This window comes from Artemia sp. Qi Xiang Cuo, chromosome 4 (genome assembly GCF_049724085.1).
Source record: "Artemia sp. Qi Xiang Cuo chromosome 4, ASM4972408v1, whole genome shotgun sequence".
Taxonomy (NCBI): domain Eukaryota; kingdom Metazoa; phylum Arthropoda; class Branchiopoda; order Anostraca; family Artemiidae; genus Artemia; species Artemia sp. Qi Xiang Cuo.
Window position 1 is genome coordinate 28100784 of NC_142797.1, and position 18149 is coordinate 28118932.

At 32.5% G+C, this 18149-nt stretch overlaps 1 protein-coding gene across 1 annotated transcript in view; it reads left to right on the plus strand.

Annotated features, from left to right (window-relative positions):
• LOC148952960 (uncharacterized) overlaps nucleotides 1–18149 on the plus strand; it is a 205338-nt gene that overhangs the window by 34611 nt on the left and 152578 nt on the right. The window contains exon 3 of the mRNA XM_089088205.1: nucleotides 12343–12519. Coding sequence (XP_088944331.1) covers nucleotides 12343–12519 — 177 coding nt within the window. The remainder of the gene's footprint in view (nucleotides 1–12342; nucleotides 12520–18149) is intronic.

The window sequence follows — 18149 nt, forward strand, 5'->3', positions numbered from 1 at the left end:
TTCTATTGATTTTCATATTTAATTTTGAATTTCTTTTATTGAAATGCAAGAGTTGGAACATTTCACTAGTGTTTTGTTGTGCTTTACCTTGTCACAGTTACATTCTCTTAATTTTTCAAAGTTCATTTTGTATTTCTTTCGTGAAAGGCAAGAATTGGAATATTTCAGTAGTGTCTTGTCGTGGTTTACCTTGTCACAGCTACATTCTCATGATTTTTCAAAGTTCATTTTGAATTTCTGTCGTGAAATGCAAGAGTTGGAATATTTCAGTAGTGACTTGTTGTGCTTTACCTTGTCACAGTTACATTCTCTTGATTTTTCGAAGTTCATTTTAAATTTCTGTCGTAAAATGCAAGAGTTGGAATATTTCGGTAATGACCTGTTGTGCTTTACCTTGTCACAGTTACATTCTCTTGATTTGTCGAAGTTCATTTTGAATTTCTCTCGTGAAATGCAAGAGTTGGAATATTTCAGTAGTGTTTTGTTGTGCTTTACCTTGTCACAGTTGCATTCTGTGGATTTTCATAGTTCATTTTGAATTTCTTTCATTGAAATGCACGAGTTGGAATATTTCAGTAGTGTTTTGTTGTGCTTTACATTGTCACACTTACATTCTCTTAATTTTTCAAAGTTCATTTTTAATTTCTTTCGCGAAGTGCAAGAATTGGAATATTTCAGTAGTGTCTTGTCGTGGTTTACCTTGTCACAGCTACATTCTCATGATTTTTCATAGTTTATTTTGGATTTTTGTCGTGAAATGCAAGAGTTGGAATATTTCAGTAGTGACGTGTTGTGCTTTATCTTGTCAAAGTTACATTCTCTTGATTTTTCGAAGTTCATTTTGAATTTCTGTCGTGAAATGCAAGAGTTGGAATATTTCAGTAGTGTTTTGTTGTGCTTTACCTTGTCACAGTTACATTCTATTGATTTTCATAGTTCATTTTGAATTTCTTTCATTGAAATGCAAGAGTTGGAACATTTCACTAGTGTTTTGTTGTGCTTTACCTTGTCACAGTTACATTCTCTTAATTTTTCAAAGTTCATTTTGTATTTCTTTCGTGAAAGGCAAGAATTGGAATATTTCAGTAGTGTCTTGTCGTGGTTTACCTTGTCACAGCTACATTCTCATGATTTTTCAAAGTTCATTTTGAATTTCTGTCGTGAAATGCAAGAGTTGGAATATTTCAGTAGTGACTTGTTGTGCTTTACCTTGTCACAGTTACATTCTCTTGATTTTTCGAAGTTCATTTTGAATTTCTGTCGTAAAATGCAAGAGTTGGAATATTTCAGTAGTGACTTGTTGTGCTTTACCTTGTCACAATTATATTCTCTTGATTTTTCGAAGTTCATTTTGAATTTCTCTCGTAAAATGCAAGAGTTGGAATATTTCAGTAGTGTTTTGTTGTGCTTTACCTTGTCACAGTTGCATTCTGTGGATTTTCATAATTCATTTTGAATTTTTTTAATTGAAATGCACGAGTTGGAATATTTCAGTAGTGTTTTGTTGTGCTTTACCTTGTCACAGTTACATTCTCTTAATTTTTCAAAGTTCATTTTGAATTTCTTTCGCGAAGTGCAAGAATTGGAATATTTCAGTAGTGTCTTGGCGTGGTTTACCTTGTCACAGCTACATTCCCCTGATTTTTCAAAGTTCATTTTGGATTTCTTTCGTTGAAATGCAAGAGTTGGAATATTTCAGTAGCGACTTGTTGTGCTTTACCTTGTCACAGTTACATTCTCTTGATTTTTTTAAGTTCATTTTGAATTTCTGTCGTGAAATGCAAGAGTTGGAATATTTCAGTAGTGTTTCGTTGTGCATTACCTTGGTACAGCTACAGTCTGTTGATTTTCATCGTTCTTTTTTTTTTTATTTTATTAAAGTGCAAGATTTGGAATATTTTAGTAGGGAATTGTTGTGCTTTACCTTCTCAAAGTTAAATCCTCTTTATTTTTCTAATTGCGTTTTAAAATTCTGTAGTGAAAAGAAAGAGTTGGAATATTTCAGTAGTGTTTTGCTGTGCTTTACCTTGTCACAGTTACATTCTGTTGATTTTCATAGTTCATTTTGAATTTCTTTCATTGAAATGCAAGAGTTGGAATATTTCAGTAGTGTTTTGTTGTGTTTTACCTTATCACAGTTACATTCTCTTAATTTTTCAAATTTCATTTTGAATTTCTGTCGTGAAATGCAAGAGTTGGAATATTTCAGTAGTGAATTATTGTGCTTTACCTTGTCAAAGTTACATTATTTTGATTTATCAAAGTTCATTTTTAATTTATGTCATGAAACGCAAGAATTTGATTCTGGTTCAACTCTGAAGATTTAGTCGTTTTTTGGATCGAAAAATAAAACTATTTCTATAAAATCTGATCTAAAAATGGGTTTTTGACCGTAAACTCTAGTTTTTTTTGTAAGAAAATTATGGAAAATACAATTCGTTGGCTCAGAGGTGAAAATTAAGTCCAGTTATGGATCGAAAAATAAACAATCTCTATAAAATCTGAACTAATAGGGTTTTTTTGCAGTAAACTCTAGTTTTTTGTACGAAAATTATGGAAAATACAATTCTCTGGTGCAAATCTGAAACTTTAGTCTATTTTTGGATCGAAAAATAAACTATTTCTGTAAAATCTGAGCTAATAAGGGTTTTGACCGTAAACTCTAGTTTTTTTAAAGAAAATTATGGAAAATACAATTGTCTGGTTGATATCTGAAACTAGTCTATTTTTGGATCGGAAAATAAAACTATTTCTATAAAATCTTAGCTAAAAATGGTTTTTTGACCGTAAACTCTAGTTTTTTGTAAGAAAATTATGGAAAATACAAATCTCTGGTTCAAATCTGAAACTTAAGTCTATTTTTGGATCGAAAAATAAAACTATTTCCGTAAAATCTGAGCTAAAAAAGGGTTTTTGACAGTAAAACCTAGTTTTTTGTAAGAAAATTATGGAAAATACAATTCTCTGGTTCAAATCTGAAACTTAAGTCTATTTTTGGATCGAAAAATAAAACCATTTCTATAAAATCTAACTTAAAAAGGCTTTAGACCGTAAACTCTAGTTTTTTGTAAGAAAATTATGGAAAATTCAATTCATTGGCTCATAGGTGAAAATCAAGTCCAGTTATGGATCGAAAAATAAAGTATTTCTGTAAAATCTGAGCTAATAAGGGTTTTTGGCCGTAAACTCTAGTTTTTTATAAGAAGAAACTTAAGTCTATTTTTGGATCGAAAAATAAAACTATTTCTGTAAAATCTGAGCTAATAAGGGTTTTTGACCGTAAATTCTAGTTTTTTGTAAGAAAATTATGGAAAATACAATTCTCTAGTTCAAATGTAAAACTTAAGTCCAGTTTTGGATACTCATAATGATGAGGACTGATGGTTCTAATTCAATATTTTTTCCATAAAAACACACTATTTTTTTTTAAAACTTCGAAATTATTCAACTTTATTTATTTTGTATCTTTTTTTTGTACGTATCTTAAAATGACAAAATATGCCTACGGCTCTCACAATTGTACTCTATTATTGGTCAGAGATACGATGTGGCTTTCCCATTGGTATTCTATGATCTGGTTATTGACACTACCTAGTTTGTTGCATTTATTAAATCAGTATTTTTTACGCAGTGGAACGTTAAACACATAAATCAAATCTTAAAAAAAAAAAGTGAAGATACAATATTTTAATAAGTTGTGTTCACATAAAAAGGTTATTTGAGCTTTCAATGCCAACAAGGAGAAGTATTTAAACTATTAATCAAGTACAAGTGTTAGTACTATTGTAAATGTATGCATGCATTGTCATGACAGTAAGGAATTAAATTTCTTTTGAATAGCGAAAAAATTCAACTCTTATGTTGGTGGTTATTCGAGATTGAGATCTTCAGAGATGATTGCACTCAAAAAGAATGCCAACATAAAAATAATCCTTGATGATAGAGGACAACTCCTTGCTAATGTTGCAGGTAACACATTACCTACTGATACATCCAATCGTCAGCTTTCGGGTATTAGCATTCAACGGAAGGTCAATAAAAAAAAGGCCTACTCTTTTTACGTGCGCGCACGTAAGCTCGCCTAAATTAACCTTAAAAAATGAAATAAAGCTATGTCGACTTTGCATATTTTATTCAACTTATCCAGCAAAGGATGCTGAAAAAGTATTTATTCACTCTGATATTTAGATTTTGTTATTTATAATTGTTGTAACTGATAAAAGATGTTGATAAAAAATAAATTATTCGCTCTGACACTTAGATTCTGTCAATTTTATTCGATGTATCTGACAAAAGATGTTGATAAATAAAATCTATTCACTCTAACACTTAGATTTTGTCAATTTCATCCCCATGTATCCGAGAAATTGATGTTGATATAGAATTTAATCAATCTGATACTTAGATTTTGTGAAATTGTTGTATTGACTGTCTAGGAAGTGACTTCAATCGATAAAGAATGTTAATAAAGAATTTGTTCAATTTTTTTTTCATGATTTCCTGAATTAAATTTCTGTATTGTGTATCCAAGAGGTGAATTCAAGAAAGAGTTTGTTACTTACTTACCTACTTAATTACTTACTTACCTACTTACTTAAAAAATTTTCATAATGGCATAAAAACATATCCAACAACGGATGTTGATAAAGAATTTATTCATTCTGATAGCTGGATTTTGTCAATGTTATCCCATGTGTCTGACAATAGATGTATGCGAATTCCTTTTCTAACATCTCCAATGTTTTAATAGACATTCTAAATCTTTGATATGCTAGCTTACTCTAAAAATAATGAACACATAACAAGGTAATGCATAATATATTTTTAATGAGATAATACTATGTAGAATATTAATACAAAAATATATTATGATACATTATTAATATCAATGATTAACTTTGGACATTTTGAATCAGTTCCATAAAATAGTTCACCATGTTCTCTCTTGATATTGTAGCTATTGTCTTCTCTTAGTTCGTAATCAGTAGAATTATCACTATTCCATTTAGAGTCATACACAATTTTTACTGGTGTCTCATCAACAGGCTCAATATGATTTTCGTCTTTGGTATTATTTGGTTCATTGACTGTTTGATCAATGGCAGTAACGTTTGCTGGTGCTTTGATTTTCATCGATTCATCTTTATATTCCATAGTGATATTTTCTGACAATGCCCTTTTTATTTTTCTGGCAATTTCACTGTCTATTATCATATTATTTTTACACAGGTAACAGTTTCGGCACGTAGACAAGATATGGTTTACGATATTAGTAGAAGAGTAGGCTTTTCTTTTATTAACCTTCCGTTGAATGCTAATACCCGAAAGCTGACGATTGGATGCATCAGTAGGTAATGTGTTACCTGCAACATTAGCAAGGAGTTGTCCTCTATCATCAACGATTATTTTTATGTTGGCATTCTCTTTGAGTGAAATCATCTCTGGAGATCTCAATCTCGCATAACCACCAACATAAGAGTTGAATTTTTTCGCTATTCCAAAGAAATTTAATTCCTTACTGTCATGACAATGCATGCATACATTTCAAATAGTGCTACCACTTGTACTTGTTTCAAAGTTTAAATACTTCTCCTCGTTGTCATTCATTACTGCAATAAATCTGTTATGTTAGTACACTGTAACCAAAGGTTTAATCGGCACTATTTTTTAAAGATATGACATTTTTTTAACATTCCACTGCGTAAAAAATATTGATATAATACGTGCAATAGACAAGGTAGGGTCGATAACTGGACATAGAATACCAGTGGGAAAGCCACATCGTATCTCTGACCAATCATAGAGTACAATTGTTAAAGCCATAAGCATATTTTGTCATTTTAATATACGTACAAAAAAAAAGATAAAAAATAAATAAGGTTGAATAATTTCTAAGTTTAAAAAAAGAATAGTTTGTTTTTATGGAAAAAATATTGAATTAGAATCTTCATTCCTCATCATTATTAGCATCCAAAAATGGACTTAAGGCTCACATTTGAACTAGAGAATTGTATTTTCCATAATTTTCTTACAATAAACTAGATTTTACGGTCAAAAACCCTTATTAGCTCAGATTTTACAGAAATAGTTTTATTTTTCGATCCAAAAATAGACTTAAGTTTCTTCTTATAAAAAACTAGAGTTTACGGCCAAAAACCCTTATTAGCTCAGATTTTACAGAAATACTTTATTTTTTGATCCATAACTGGACTTGATTTTCACCTATGAGCCAATGAATTGTATTTTCCATAATTTTCTTACAAAAAACTAAAGTTTACGGTCTAAAACCTTTTTAACTCAGATGTTATAGAAATGGTTTTATTTTTCGATCCAAAAATAGACTTAAGTTTCAGATTTGAACCAGAGAATTGTATTTTTCATAATTTTCTTACAAAAAACTAGAGTTTACGGTCAAAAACCCTTTTTAGCTCAGATTTTACGGAAATAGTTTTATTTTTCGATCCAAAAATAGACTTAAGTTTCAGATTTGAACCATAGATTTGTATTTTCCATAATTTTCTTACAAAAATCTAGAGTTTACGGTCAAAAAACCCTTTTTAACTCAGATTTTATAGAAATAGTTTTACTTTTCGATCCAAAAATAGACTAGAGTTTCAGATTTCAACCAGACAATTGTATTTTCCATAATTTTCTTACAAAAACCTAGAGTTTACGGTCAAAAACCATTATTAGCTCAGATTTTACAGAAATATTTTATTTTTCGATCCAAAAATAGAATTAAGTTTCAGATTTGAGCCAGAGAATTGTATTTTCCATAATTTGCTCACAAAAAACTAGAGTTTACGGGCAAACACCCTTATTAGCTCAGATTTTACAGAAATAGTTTATTTTTCGATCCATAACTGGACTTAATTTTCACCTATGAGCCAACGAATTGTATTTTCCATAATTTTCTTAAAAAAAAACTAGAGTTTACAGTCAAAAACCCCTATTAGCTCAGATTTTACAGAAATAGTTTATTTTTCGATCCAAAAATAGACTAAAGTTTCAGATTTGCACCAGAGAATTGTATTTTTCATAATTTTCGTACAAAAAACTAGAGTTTACTGCAAAAAACCCCTATTAGCTCAGATTTTATAGAGATTGTTTAATTTTCCATCCATAACTGTACTTAATTTTCAGCTATGAGCAAACGAATTGTATTTTCCATAATTTTCTTACAAAAAAAAACTAGAGTTTACGGTCAAAAACCCTTTTTTAGCTCATATTTTATAGAAATAGTTTTATTTTTCGATCCAAAAAACGACTAAAGCTTCAGAGTTGAACCAGAATCCAACTCTTGCGTTTCATGACAGAAATTCAAAATGAACTTTGAAAAATCAAAAGAAAGTAACTCTGACAAGGTTAAGCACAATAATTCACTACTGAAATATTCAAGCTCTTGTATTTCACGACATAAATTCAAAATGAAATTGTAAAAATTAAGAAAATGTAACTGTGATAAGGTAAAGCAAAAAAAAACACTACTGAAATATTCCAACTCTTGCATTTCAATGAAAGAAATTCAAAATGAACAATGAAAATCAACAGAATGTAACTGTGATAAGGTCAAGCACAACAAAACACTACTGAAATATTCCAACTCTTGCATTTCACGACAGAAATTCAAAATGAACTTCGAAAAATCATGAGAATGTAACTGTGACAAGGTAAAGCATAACAAGTCACTGCTGAAATATTCCAACTCTTGCATTTAAATGAAAGAAATCCAAAATGAACTATGAAAATCAACAGAATGTAACTGTGAGAAGGTAAAGCACAACAAAACACTACTGAAATATTCCAACTCTTGCATTTCACGACAGAAATTCAAAATGAACTTAAAAAAATCAAGAGAATGTAACTGTGACAAGGCAAAGCACAACAAGTCACTACTGAAATATTCCAACTCTTGCATTTCAACGCAAGAAATCCAAAATGAACTTTGAAAAATCATGAGAATGTAGCTGTGACAAGGTAAACCACGACGAGACACTACTGAAATATTCCAATTCTTGCACTTCGCGAAAGAAATTCAAAATGAACTTTGAAAAATTAAGAGAATGTAACTGTGACAAGGTAAATCACAACAAAACACTACTGAAATATTCCAACTCTTGCATTTCAATGATTGAAATTCAAAATGAACTATGAAAATCAACAGAATGTAACTGTGACAAGGTAAAGCACAACAAAACACTACTGAAATATTCCAACTCTTGCATTTTACGAGAGAAATTCAAAATGAACTTCGAAAAATCAAGAGAATTTAACTCTGACAAGGTAAAGCACAACAAGTCACTACTGAAATATTCCAACTCTTGCATTTTACGACAGAAATTCAAAATGAACTTCGAAAAATCAAGAGAATGTAACTGTGACAAGGTAAAGCACAACAAGTCACTACTGAAATATTCCAACTCTTGCATTTCACGACAGAAATTCAAAATGAACTTTGAAAAATCATGAGAATGTCGCTGTGACAAGGTAAACCACGACAAGACGCTACTTAAATATTCCAATTTTGCATTTCACGAAAGAAATTCAAAATAAACTTTGAAAAATTAAGAGAATGTAACTGTGACAAGGTAAATCACAACAAAACACTACTGAAATATTACAACTAATGCATTTTAATGAAAGAAATTAAAAAGGAACTATTAAAATCAATAGAATGTAACTGTGACAAGGTAAAGCACAACAAAACACTACTGAAATATTCCAACTCTTGCATTTCACGACAGAAATTCAAAATGAACTTCGAAAAATCAAGAGAATGTAACTGTGACAAGATAAAGAACAACAAGACACTACTGAAATATTCCAACTCTTGCATTTCACGACAGAAATTCAAAATGAGCTTTTAAAAATCATGAGAACGTAGCTGTGACAAGGTAAACCACGACAAGACACTACTGAAATATTCCAATTCTTGCACTTCGCGAAAGAAATTCAAAATGAACTTTGAAAAATTAAGAGAATGTAACTGTGACAAGGTAAACCACAACAAAACACTACTGAAATATTCCAACTCTTGCATTTCAATGAAAGAAATTAAAAATTAAATATGAAAATCAACATATTGTAACTGTGAAAATGTAAACAACAAAAAAACAATACTGAAATATTCAAACTCTTGCAATTTAATATAGAAATTAAAAATGAACTTAGAAAAATCAAGAGAATGTAACTGTGACAATGTAAAGCACAACACGTCACTACTGAAATATTCCAACTCTTGCATTTTACGACAGAAATTCAAAATGAACTTCAAAAAATCAAGAGAATGTAACTGTGACAAGGTAAAGCACAACAAGTCACTACTGAAATATTCCAACTCTTGCATTTCACGACAGAAATTCAAAATGAACTTCGAAAAATCATGAGAATGTAGCTGTGACAAGGTAAAGCACAACAAGTCACTATTGAAATATTCCAACTCTTGCATTTCAACGAAAGAAATTAAAAATGAACTTTGAAAAATTAAGAGAATGTACCAATGACAAGGTAAATCACAACAAAACACCACTGAAGTCGTCAAACTCTTTCTTTTCAATGAATTAACTTCAGAATGAACTTTCTGAGTATTGTTGGTTTTCCCTTCCAAAATTGACCCTCCCTATTCCCCTTTCCTCAGAAAGGGGGGAACGAAGGGCCTCTGAGCCATCCCCTTGAGGCAGATCCCGTTTATTTTTGATTCCGAGTATTTATGGTTTTCCCTCCAAAATTGACTCCCCCTCTCCCCTGCCCTCAGAAATGGAGGAAGGAGGGGCCTCTGAGCCTTCCCCTTGAGGCAGATCCCATTTATTTTCGATTCTGAGTATTTTTGGTTTTCCCTCCAAAATTGACTCCCCCCCCCTGCCGTCAGTCCTGCTTAAATTTGCTTAATGATATCACGTATCTAGCATACATAGTGTCCCATTCAAGACATAGTCTACAACCAGCAGTTATTTCCACAGCCATATTGGGTACTCGTTCATCGTCGATGCTGTTGTCGGCTCCATCATTAATCTCCAATAATGTATATGCACCACTCATTTTTTCCTCTACTAATATCCTCTCAAATGAACTATCCTCTTTTAATTTAATTCTCTTACTAATATGTACTTTAAAGAAAACTATTCCTTTTATTCAAATCCCAATCACCAATCAAGTTATACTCACTCTCTTTGAAAAGGTGTAATGCCCTGTAGAAGTATTACCTATATGCATGGGGATAGTCACTCTCTTTGAAAAACCAAACCAGACTGTACCAACCAAACCAGATTATACGCACCAAACCAGATTATACCCACCAAACCAGATTGTACCTACCAGAAACCCGTTTGGTACAGGGGCGCAAGCAAAATAGTACCTTGGTTACTACTGTCAGATTCGAAGCGATAATACGCCCATATCAGAAACATTAATTTCCGCAAAGGCAAAACATTTTTTAAACTAGTTGGGTTGCAAAGAGAATTTGATGCTTCCTCAGGACGGCTAACTAGATTCAGTCAGCGCCATGGTATCCGTGAGGTTGGACTACACGGTGAGAAACTCAGCAGCGACCAAGAAGTTGCTGATAATTTTAAAATGTATTTTGCAGAATTTATAATTAAAAATGGTTAGTCACCAGACCAGATTTACAATGCGGATGAGTCAGGGCTGTTCTGGAAATGTTTACCAACTCGTTCGCAATATAGCGGGACATAAGTCAAGCAATGAAAAAACAACTATACTTTGCTGTGGTAATGCATCAGGACAGCACAAGTTAAAATTAATTGTTATTGGAAAGGCCAATAAGCCAAGTTCGTTTAAAGGAACTAGAGCTGAAAATATGCCAGTCCATTACTACAGCCAAACCAAAGCATGGATGAATAAAATAATTTTTCAAGATTGGCTTGAAAAGCACTTCATTCCTGAGGTTCGAGAGTATCTCACCTCAAAAATATGCCAATAAAGGTCGTGCTTCTAATAGATAATGCCACATGTCATCCCGCAGAAGTTTTAAATCAGCTGATGGACAAATTATTGTTAAGTTTTTACTGCCTAATGTGACTGCTCGACGAGGGCCACATAAGATCGACGAGGGCCACAATCTTTGTGATTTTTGAAAAGATTTTACAATATCGGAAAGTATATATGAAATTGTAGCTGCATGGAAATCAGTAAAATCGTCTACTCTTTTGAGGTCACGGTGAAAACAGTTGCCAAGTAGGGAAATAGTTTTTAACGATAATTTAACAGCAGAAGATGACGAAGAAGACGTTGCTACATTGGCTAAAATGGTGAGAAATGCTCGTGGAGGGCAAAACATAGACGAAAGAAATATAGTCGATAGGATGAACGGCGACGCCAATGACCCTGGCTTCGAACTCTTCACCGATGAACAAATAATAAACAGAGCAAGAGGTAAAGAGGCAAACGATCATGCACTAGGAGAGGAATTCAACGAACCGACTACAGAAAACTGGATAACTCATGACGAGGCATTGAAACACGCCACCTGTCTCTTTGATTATTTAGGACAAGATGGTGAGTTGATGACGTGCTATATGCAGATAAACTCGTTTTGCGGAAAATTCAGTCACAAATAAAAAAAGAGTGGTACTTGTGTCTTATAGCCCCCACACTCAAGTTCTGTTGAGAAGTGAAGTTTGGTGAATGCTAATGAAATAAAACAAACTATGATGAAAATATAAGACTTATGAAAACTATGAAAACTAAATTATGTAAACTACAGCAAAGAATAGTGGAAGAGGGGCCGCCCACACCGCATTATATTAAATACGTAACCTAACCTAACCAAAATGCTAACTGAATATTTAATTAAAATATAGCTACAATGTAGTTTCCCACCGAGCCGAAGCTAATATTTTCTGGTATAAAGACCATTAAAAACGGTTATAGTCTCATGTTCGTGAAAAAAGATCTTGAGTGTACTGGCTATAAGACAAAAGTACCAATAGAGTTATATGACAAAAAAGAAACGCAACTGATTGACTATTTTCAAAAAGTTTAATTAGGACTTTGAATTTGTTTTGCATACTTTAAAAGTGTAAATAATACTATGATTTGTTCATATTTTTTATTACTATAATGTCATTCCATTTATTACTTGTTTGCGTTGTTTTGTTTTGAATACACGTTTTAATAAGCGTACTTTTGTTTTTCTTTGTCCCTACAATTTTTGTTTCTAATGTTTAGATTATCCGAGAAATTCAATTGTTCACGGCATTCACGCCACCCAATTCAGCGGATAATCGAGAGTCGACTGTACTGAAGTTAATCATCAAGTTTCAAAAAGAATGTTGAACTTTTTAAAGACATCATTTCTATATTAAACTAAGTCTTACTATTTAGATGCAATAAGTCGTCAACAGGCCCGAACTGGTGCTCGGTTTATTGTATGCAACAATGATACTGCCGCTCGTGCACTTGATGTAAAAACCCGCTGTCCTGATATCAAGGAGATTTTTTGTCTTGGAGACGCTAATGGATGCATAAAGGTTGCTGACCTTGTTAAGGATGATGGTTCTGGTAAGATGATCTTAGTATGATCTAAAAGTGTGTTTTTCTTGTTTAAACACTCCTCCCTCTAAGGAAATTACCCTAGCCCCTCCCCATTTCTGAGTATTTGACCTGTGTGTATCCATAATATAGCCAAATACCTTACATTACTTGATACAAAACTAAGATTTTTAAAGCAATTAATTAAAAAAAAAAAAATCAAAAAAAAGTAAAGAACTCCATTAAACTAAAAATGAACAAAAATAGAATCAAATAATATATCAAGCATACAACTACCACAAATCAGTATCAATAAATAAATGAAACCCAAAACGAAATATATATATATATATATATATATATATATATATATATATATATATATATATATATATATATATATATATATATATATATATATATATATATATATATATATATATATATATATATATATATATATATATATATATATATATATATATATATATATATATATATATATTATATATATATATATATATATATATATTTCTATATATATATATATATATATATATATATATATATATACATATATATATATATATATATATATATATATATATATATATATATATATATATATATATATATATACACACACACATCACTATATATGTATATATATATATATATATATATATATATATATGTATATATATATATATATATATATATATATATATATATATATATATATATATATATATATATATATATATATATATATATATATATATATATATATATATATATATATATATATATATATATATATATATATATATATATATATATATATATATATATATATATATATATATATATATATAGAAGACATAATATCCAGAACTTCCAACTACATTGAAAAAAGGCGCTCTCAAAATTTTGATTGGATGTGTTTTGGGAAATGGTGGGCGTTAGAGGGGAGTTAGTTGCTCCCCAATCAGTTTCGCCTAGCCTATTAAAAAGGTCACTAGCCCTCTCAATTTCCAACTGAATGAGCCTTTTTTGAAGTTTCTAGGACAAAATTTTCTATAAGAAACCATATATACTCCCAGGGCATAACTTACAACCATTGCCTTGAAGGCTGTGGGGGAGGGAGGGGGGGTATTGTCATCCTCATAGACCTAATTTCCAGAACTTTCAACTACATTAAACAAAATGGCAATCTCAATTCAATTCAATTCAATTTATTCGAATAAAAACATAACACAAACATTAATAACAATAAAGATCCTAGAGTATAACTTGTTAAGGACCAAGAGAAAAAAAAAATTAAAGTAACACTGAAAGAGAAAAAAAAAAATTTAATAATAAAACATGGCTAATTCTACCAAATTTTTTAAAAATGGAAATATTAAATTATACCATCAAGTTTTGTTACATTTTTATACAACTTGAAGAAACTTGTGGCTAGTTAAACACTGGAGGGAATTTTGTTCCATTGAATAATAGATTTGTAAATGGGAGATTGCTGGGCAGCACTAGAAACGCATTTAGGAATTTTAAAGGCTATATTGGATGAACGGAGACAATGGGCTTCCGAATTATTAATATTATAATAGGGAAGGAGTTGAGGTGGAAGATTATTGTGGAAAGCAGAGTAAGCAAGCGATAAATTTAGTTTTTGTATGATTTGATCAAGTGGAACTATGCCAAAATCTGAATACAAATCACGAGTTGGATATAGACGGGGAAGCCGAAAAACTGCTTTAATGGCGCGGTTTTGGGCAAATTTGAGTTTTTTAATGAAGGACCGTTTTGTATTTCCCCAAACTGATCCGCAATAAGAAAGGTAAGGAAAAATAAAGGAATAATAGAGGGTAACTAGGATGTCAGGAGGAAGAAAATAATTCACACGGTTAATCATAGCTACTTGTCTCAAAATTATTGCTGTTATGTAAGAAATATGATTAGAGAATGACAAGCATGAGTCAATAAATACACCAAGAAACTTGGCAACCTCCACTTGTGGGATGATGTCGGAGGAGTACCTGAGACCAAGAGCAGGTTGAATAACGTCTTTGTTGTAGGGGGTTCTGAATAACACTATTTGACTTTTTTTGCTATTAAGGGTCATGTTATTCGTAAGGCACCACGCCTGGACTCTGTTCAGAAGGACTTGGGCAGAGGTTACTGCCAATGGTAGATTGGTGTCAGTGATGAAGAAGTTGCTGTCATCAGCAAATAATACAGGATGCACTGAAGGGCCCAGGTCTATAACAAGATCATTGATATACAGGAAAAATAAAATAGGGCCTAGAACGGAGCCTTGCGGGACACCCCTCCAAACAGGTAAGGGCTGAGAGGATACTCCACCCAGGCTCACACTCTGTACCCTTCCAGATAGATAAGAATCAAACCAAGAGAGGGGAACACCACAAATACCGTAACTATTTAATTTACTTATTAAAATACTATGATCAACCATGTCAAAGGCCTTAGAAAAATCCAAAAATAAGCCCAATACAGTTTTTTAAGGTCGAGTTGTGAGCGTATGAACTGTGTGGCGTCAATTAGAGCATGAGAAGTTGAGAATTTCGGCCTAAAGCCATATTGGTGAGGAGAAATCAAGGATACGGAATGCTGACTGTCAAACAGAAAGGGAGACAGACGTCTGAAGATGATTCTCTCGAGCACTTTGGATATAACAGGAAGAATTGAGATTGGACGATAATTACCTATCTCAGTTGGATCGCCCTTTTTAAGAACTGGAATAACAATGGCTGACTTTAGAAAATCAGGGAAAACTCCGTGGGTTAAAGATAGGTTGGCAATATGCTTGATGGGCTCGTAGACAAAAGGAGATATGGTCTTCAGGAACTTATTACTTAATCCAAGACAGTCAGGAGTAAAACTATTAGGGAGAGAACCAATGATTTGAAGTACCTTATTGCTATCAGTTGGGCAGAAAAACATGGATCTAAAATTGAAGCAAGGGAGTACAGCCTGTGAGGAGGAGCAGGAGTCAGTATGAGGAACATTCAAAAAATAATTATTAAATGCATCAGGTGCATGTAAAGGGTCAATTAATCTACCATTTGTGTCTTTAAGGCGAATAGGTATAGACTTTGATTTTCTATTTTTTGAAAGTATATCATTAATGGTGGACCATATCTTTTTCAGATTTCCTTTGCAATTGAGAATTTTTGTATAATAATAATTTTTCTTCGCTTCACGGATGAGTTTAGTGTATAAGTTTTTATAATGTTTATAATTAGATAGGTCAATATCACTACTGGTCTTATAGGCTAACTTATATAATTTGTTTTTACGATATGAGGAGACAATGAGGCTATGTGACATCCAGGGGCAAATAGGGATATTTTTCCGGTTAGGTTTACGAATAGGAAAAGTTGAATGGATAATCTCACTTAGCCTTTGCGCAAAACCATTTGTGGCAGAATTTACCTCGTGACAATTTAAGACATCGGACCAGTCAGTGGTTATTAGGCAATCGATGAAATGGTTTATATTTGCAGAACTGTAGTTTCGAGTATGTGTTGGGATATTAATTCTAGACCGTAGAGGTAGTGGTTGCGAAGGTAGAGACAAGTAAATAGGAAAATGGTCTGACAGATCCGAAAATACTATATTTGAGGACTGGTCATTTCCCAGGTATGTGTATACAAAAATGTTGTAAATTAATTTTGAAGTTGATCACACAGGATCGACTCTACTGGGGAAAAAAATTGTGGTTAGAAGACCACTCGCGGTTACCGATTCAAAAAAAGTGTCAGATTCAATATTTTTACCAACATTAAGTAGGTTGCAATTAAAGTCCCCAAGAACTATTGCCTTTTTATGGGGTAGGTTAATAAAATTAGAAAAATCATCAAATAGATTACAAAAATATGAGGTCGGAAATGGAGGAGGTTTATAAAATAAGGAGAGTATATAGGAATTTTGGCCGATAACTATGTTAATAATTATTGAATAAATACATCTGAGATTTAGTTTTGTAGAGAAAATAGATTCGCACTCTGATAGCCTGGTAATATTTACATTCGAACGGATGTAAAGTGAGATACCACCAGGACACTTAGTCAATCTCCTGGGCATATGGATTATTTGGTAACCAGGGAGTAAAAAATCACTAGTGTCATCATTATCGGAAAGCCATGTCTCTGTTAATCCTATTACATCGAAAGGGCAGACACCATTAATTGAAATTAAATCTTTAAACTTGAGCCACTTATCCCGGATGCTTCTGATGTTGAAACAAAGAACAGTAAGGGAATTATTATTTACTAGTTTTGGCTTCACATTAGTAGCAAAATCGAAAATATCAAGGTATTTACAACTAGCATTTGTTAAGGTACCAGGGGGGCTGCTTATAGGGTTGGCATGCTGATTATCATCTATATCGGGATAATTAAAAACAATGTTATTGGAAAGGGATAAATTAGTTAAAAACGAAAAGTCACACATTAAATAGTCGTCAGGCGTTCTGATTGTGACTCAATCAGCCTATGTTGGCTTAAAACACTCTCAATTTGAAATTCTGCTTCGGAAACTATGGTCTCGCCAAAGTGAGTTTTTGCCAAATTCTTCAGAATAATGTATTTCAACTGATTGGGTAACTCTAATTGGGAGATGAGCATAGAGGTAACTGTAAAGCTGGCTAATTTAAAGTACACGTTTGATTCATCTTCCATAGTATTTGGAGAAACTGTGTGAAATCTGTGGGGAGTAATTCCAGGTAGCTTTGTCGGTCTTGACGTCTTTCCTTGCGTAGGATTTTCCGAAAGGGGGTTCTTCAGTTTTTTTGTGGGGGCACTTGCTATCAAGGGGAACCATGCATTAGTTTTGTCTCAGATGAGATTATTCTGAAAACTTTCAACACTAGGGGAAGCATTGGGAACTCTTGGTGTCCTGGGGGCTGCTGGTTGCCTGGGGCCTGTTGGTGGTTCAGGGGCTGTTGGTTGCCTGAGGCCTGTTGGGGGACGGGGGACTCTTGGTGTCCTTTGGACTTGCATTGCTACAAAAGGGATTGGAGGTTGTTGCTCTTTTGCTATTCTTAGTATCTCTGCCCTTTGTTTATATTTGGGACAGCTTCCTTTATCTAGGGACTGGTGTTTGCCCTTACAATTAGTACATATTGGGTCAAATTGACAGTTTGACTCATTATGGTCCTTGCCAAGGCAAATCTTACAAATGTTGGAATCCTCTCTACAGTATTTATCTGAGTGACCAAGCTTTAGACATTTAGTACACTGTAATGGCTTTTATTTGTAAGGCTTGAATGATTTTTATTGGCCAAAGAGGAACATTCTGTCAATATTGAATTGTCCTTGAAGCTCAAACAACACAGTTTTAAAGTTTGTGGTTTCAGTGGTTTCGCGACCAAAGGTATGGAAACTAGAGACCGGAATGCATTCACCTTTTTCATTCATCAATGCTTCCATCATGTCCGAGTTTAGAAATGATTTAGGGATATTGTAGAGCGCTATCTTTGTTTTTATTAGGCTTGGGGACCACAGATGGGCTGTGACAACAACATTTTCAACACTTTTCAGCTCCATTACCTTTTTCACTGATGTGGGATCGTTCAAAAGGATATCAAGGGATCCTGATCTGTTTATATTCATATTAAAGTTGCAAAGAATGGTCTT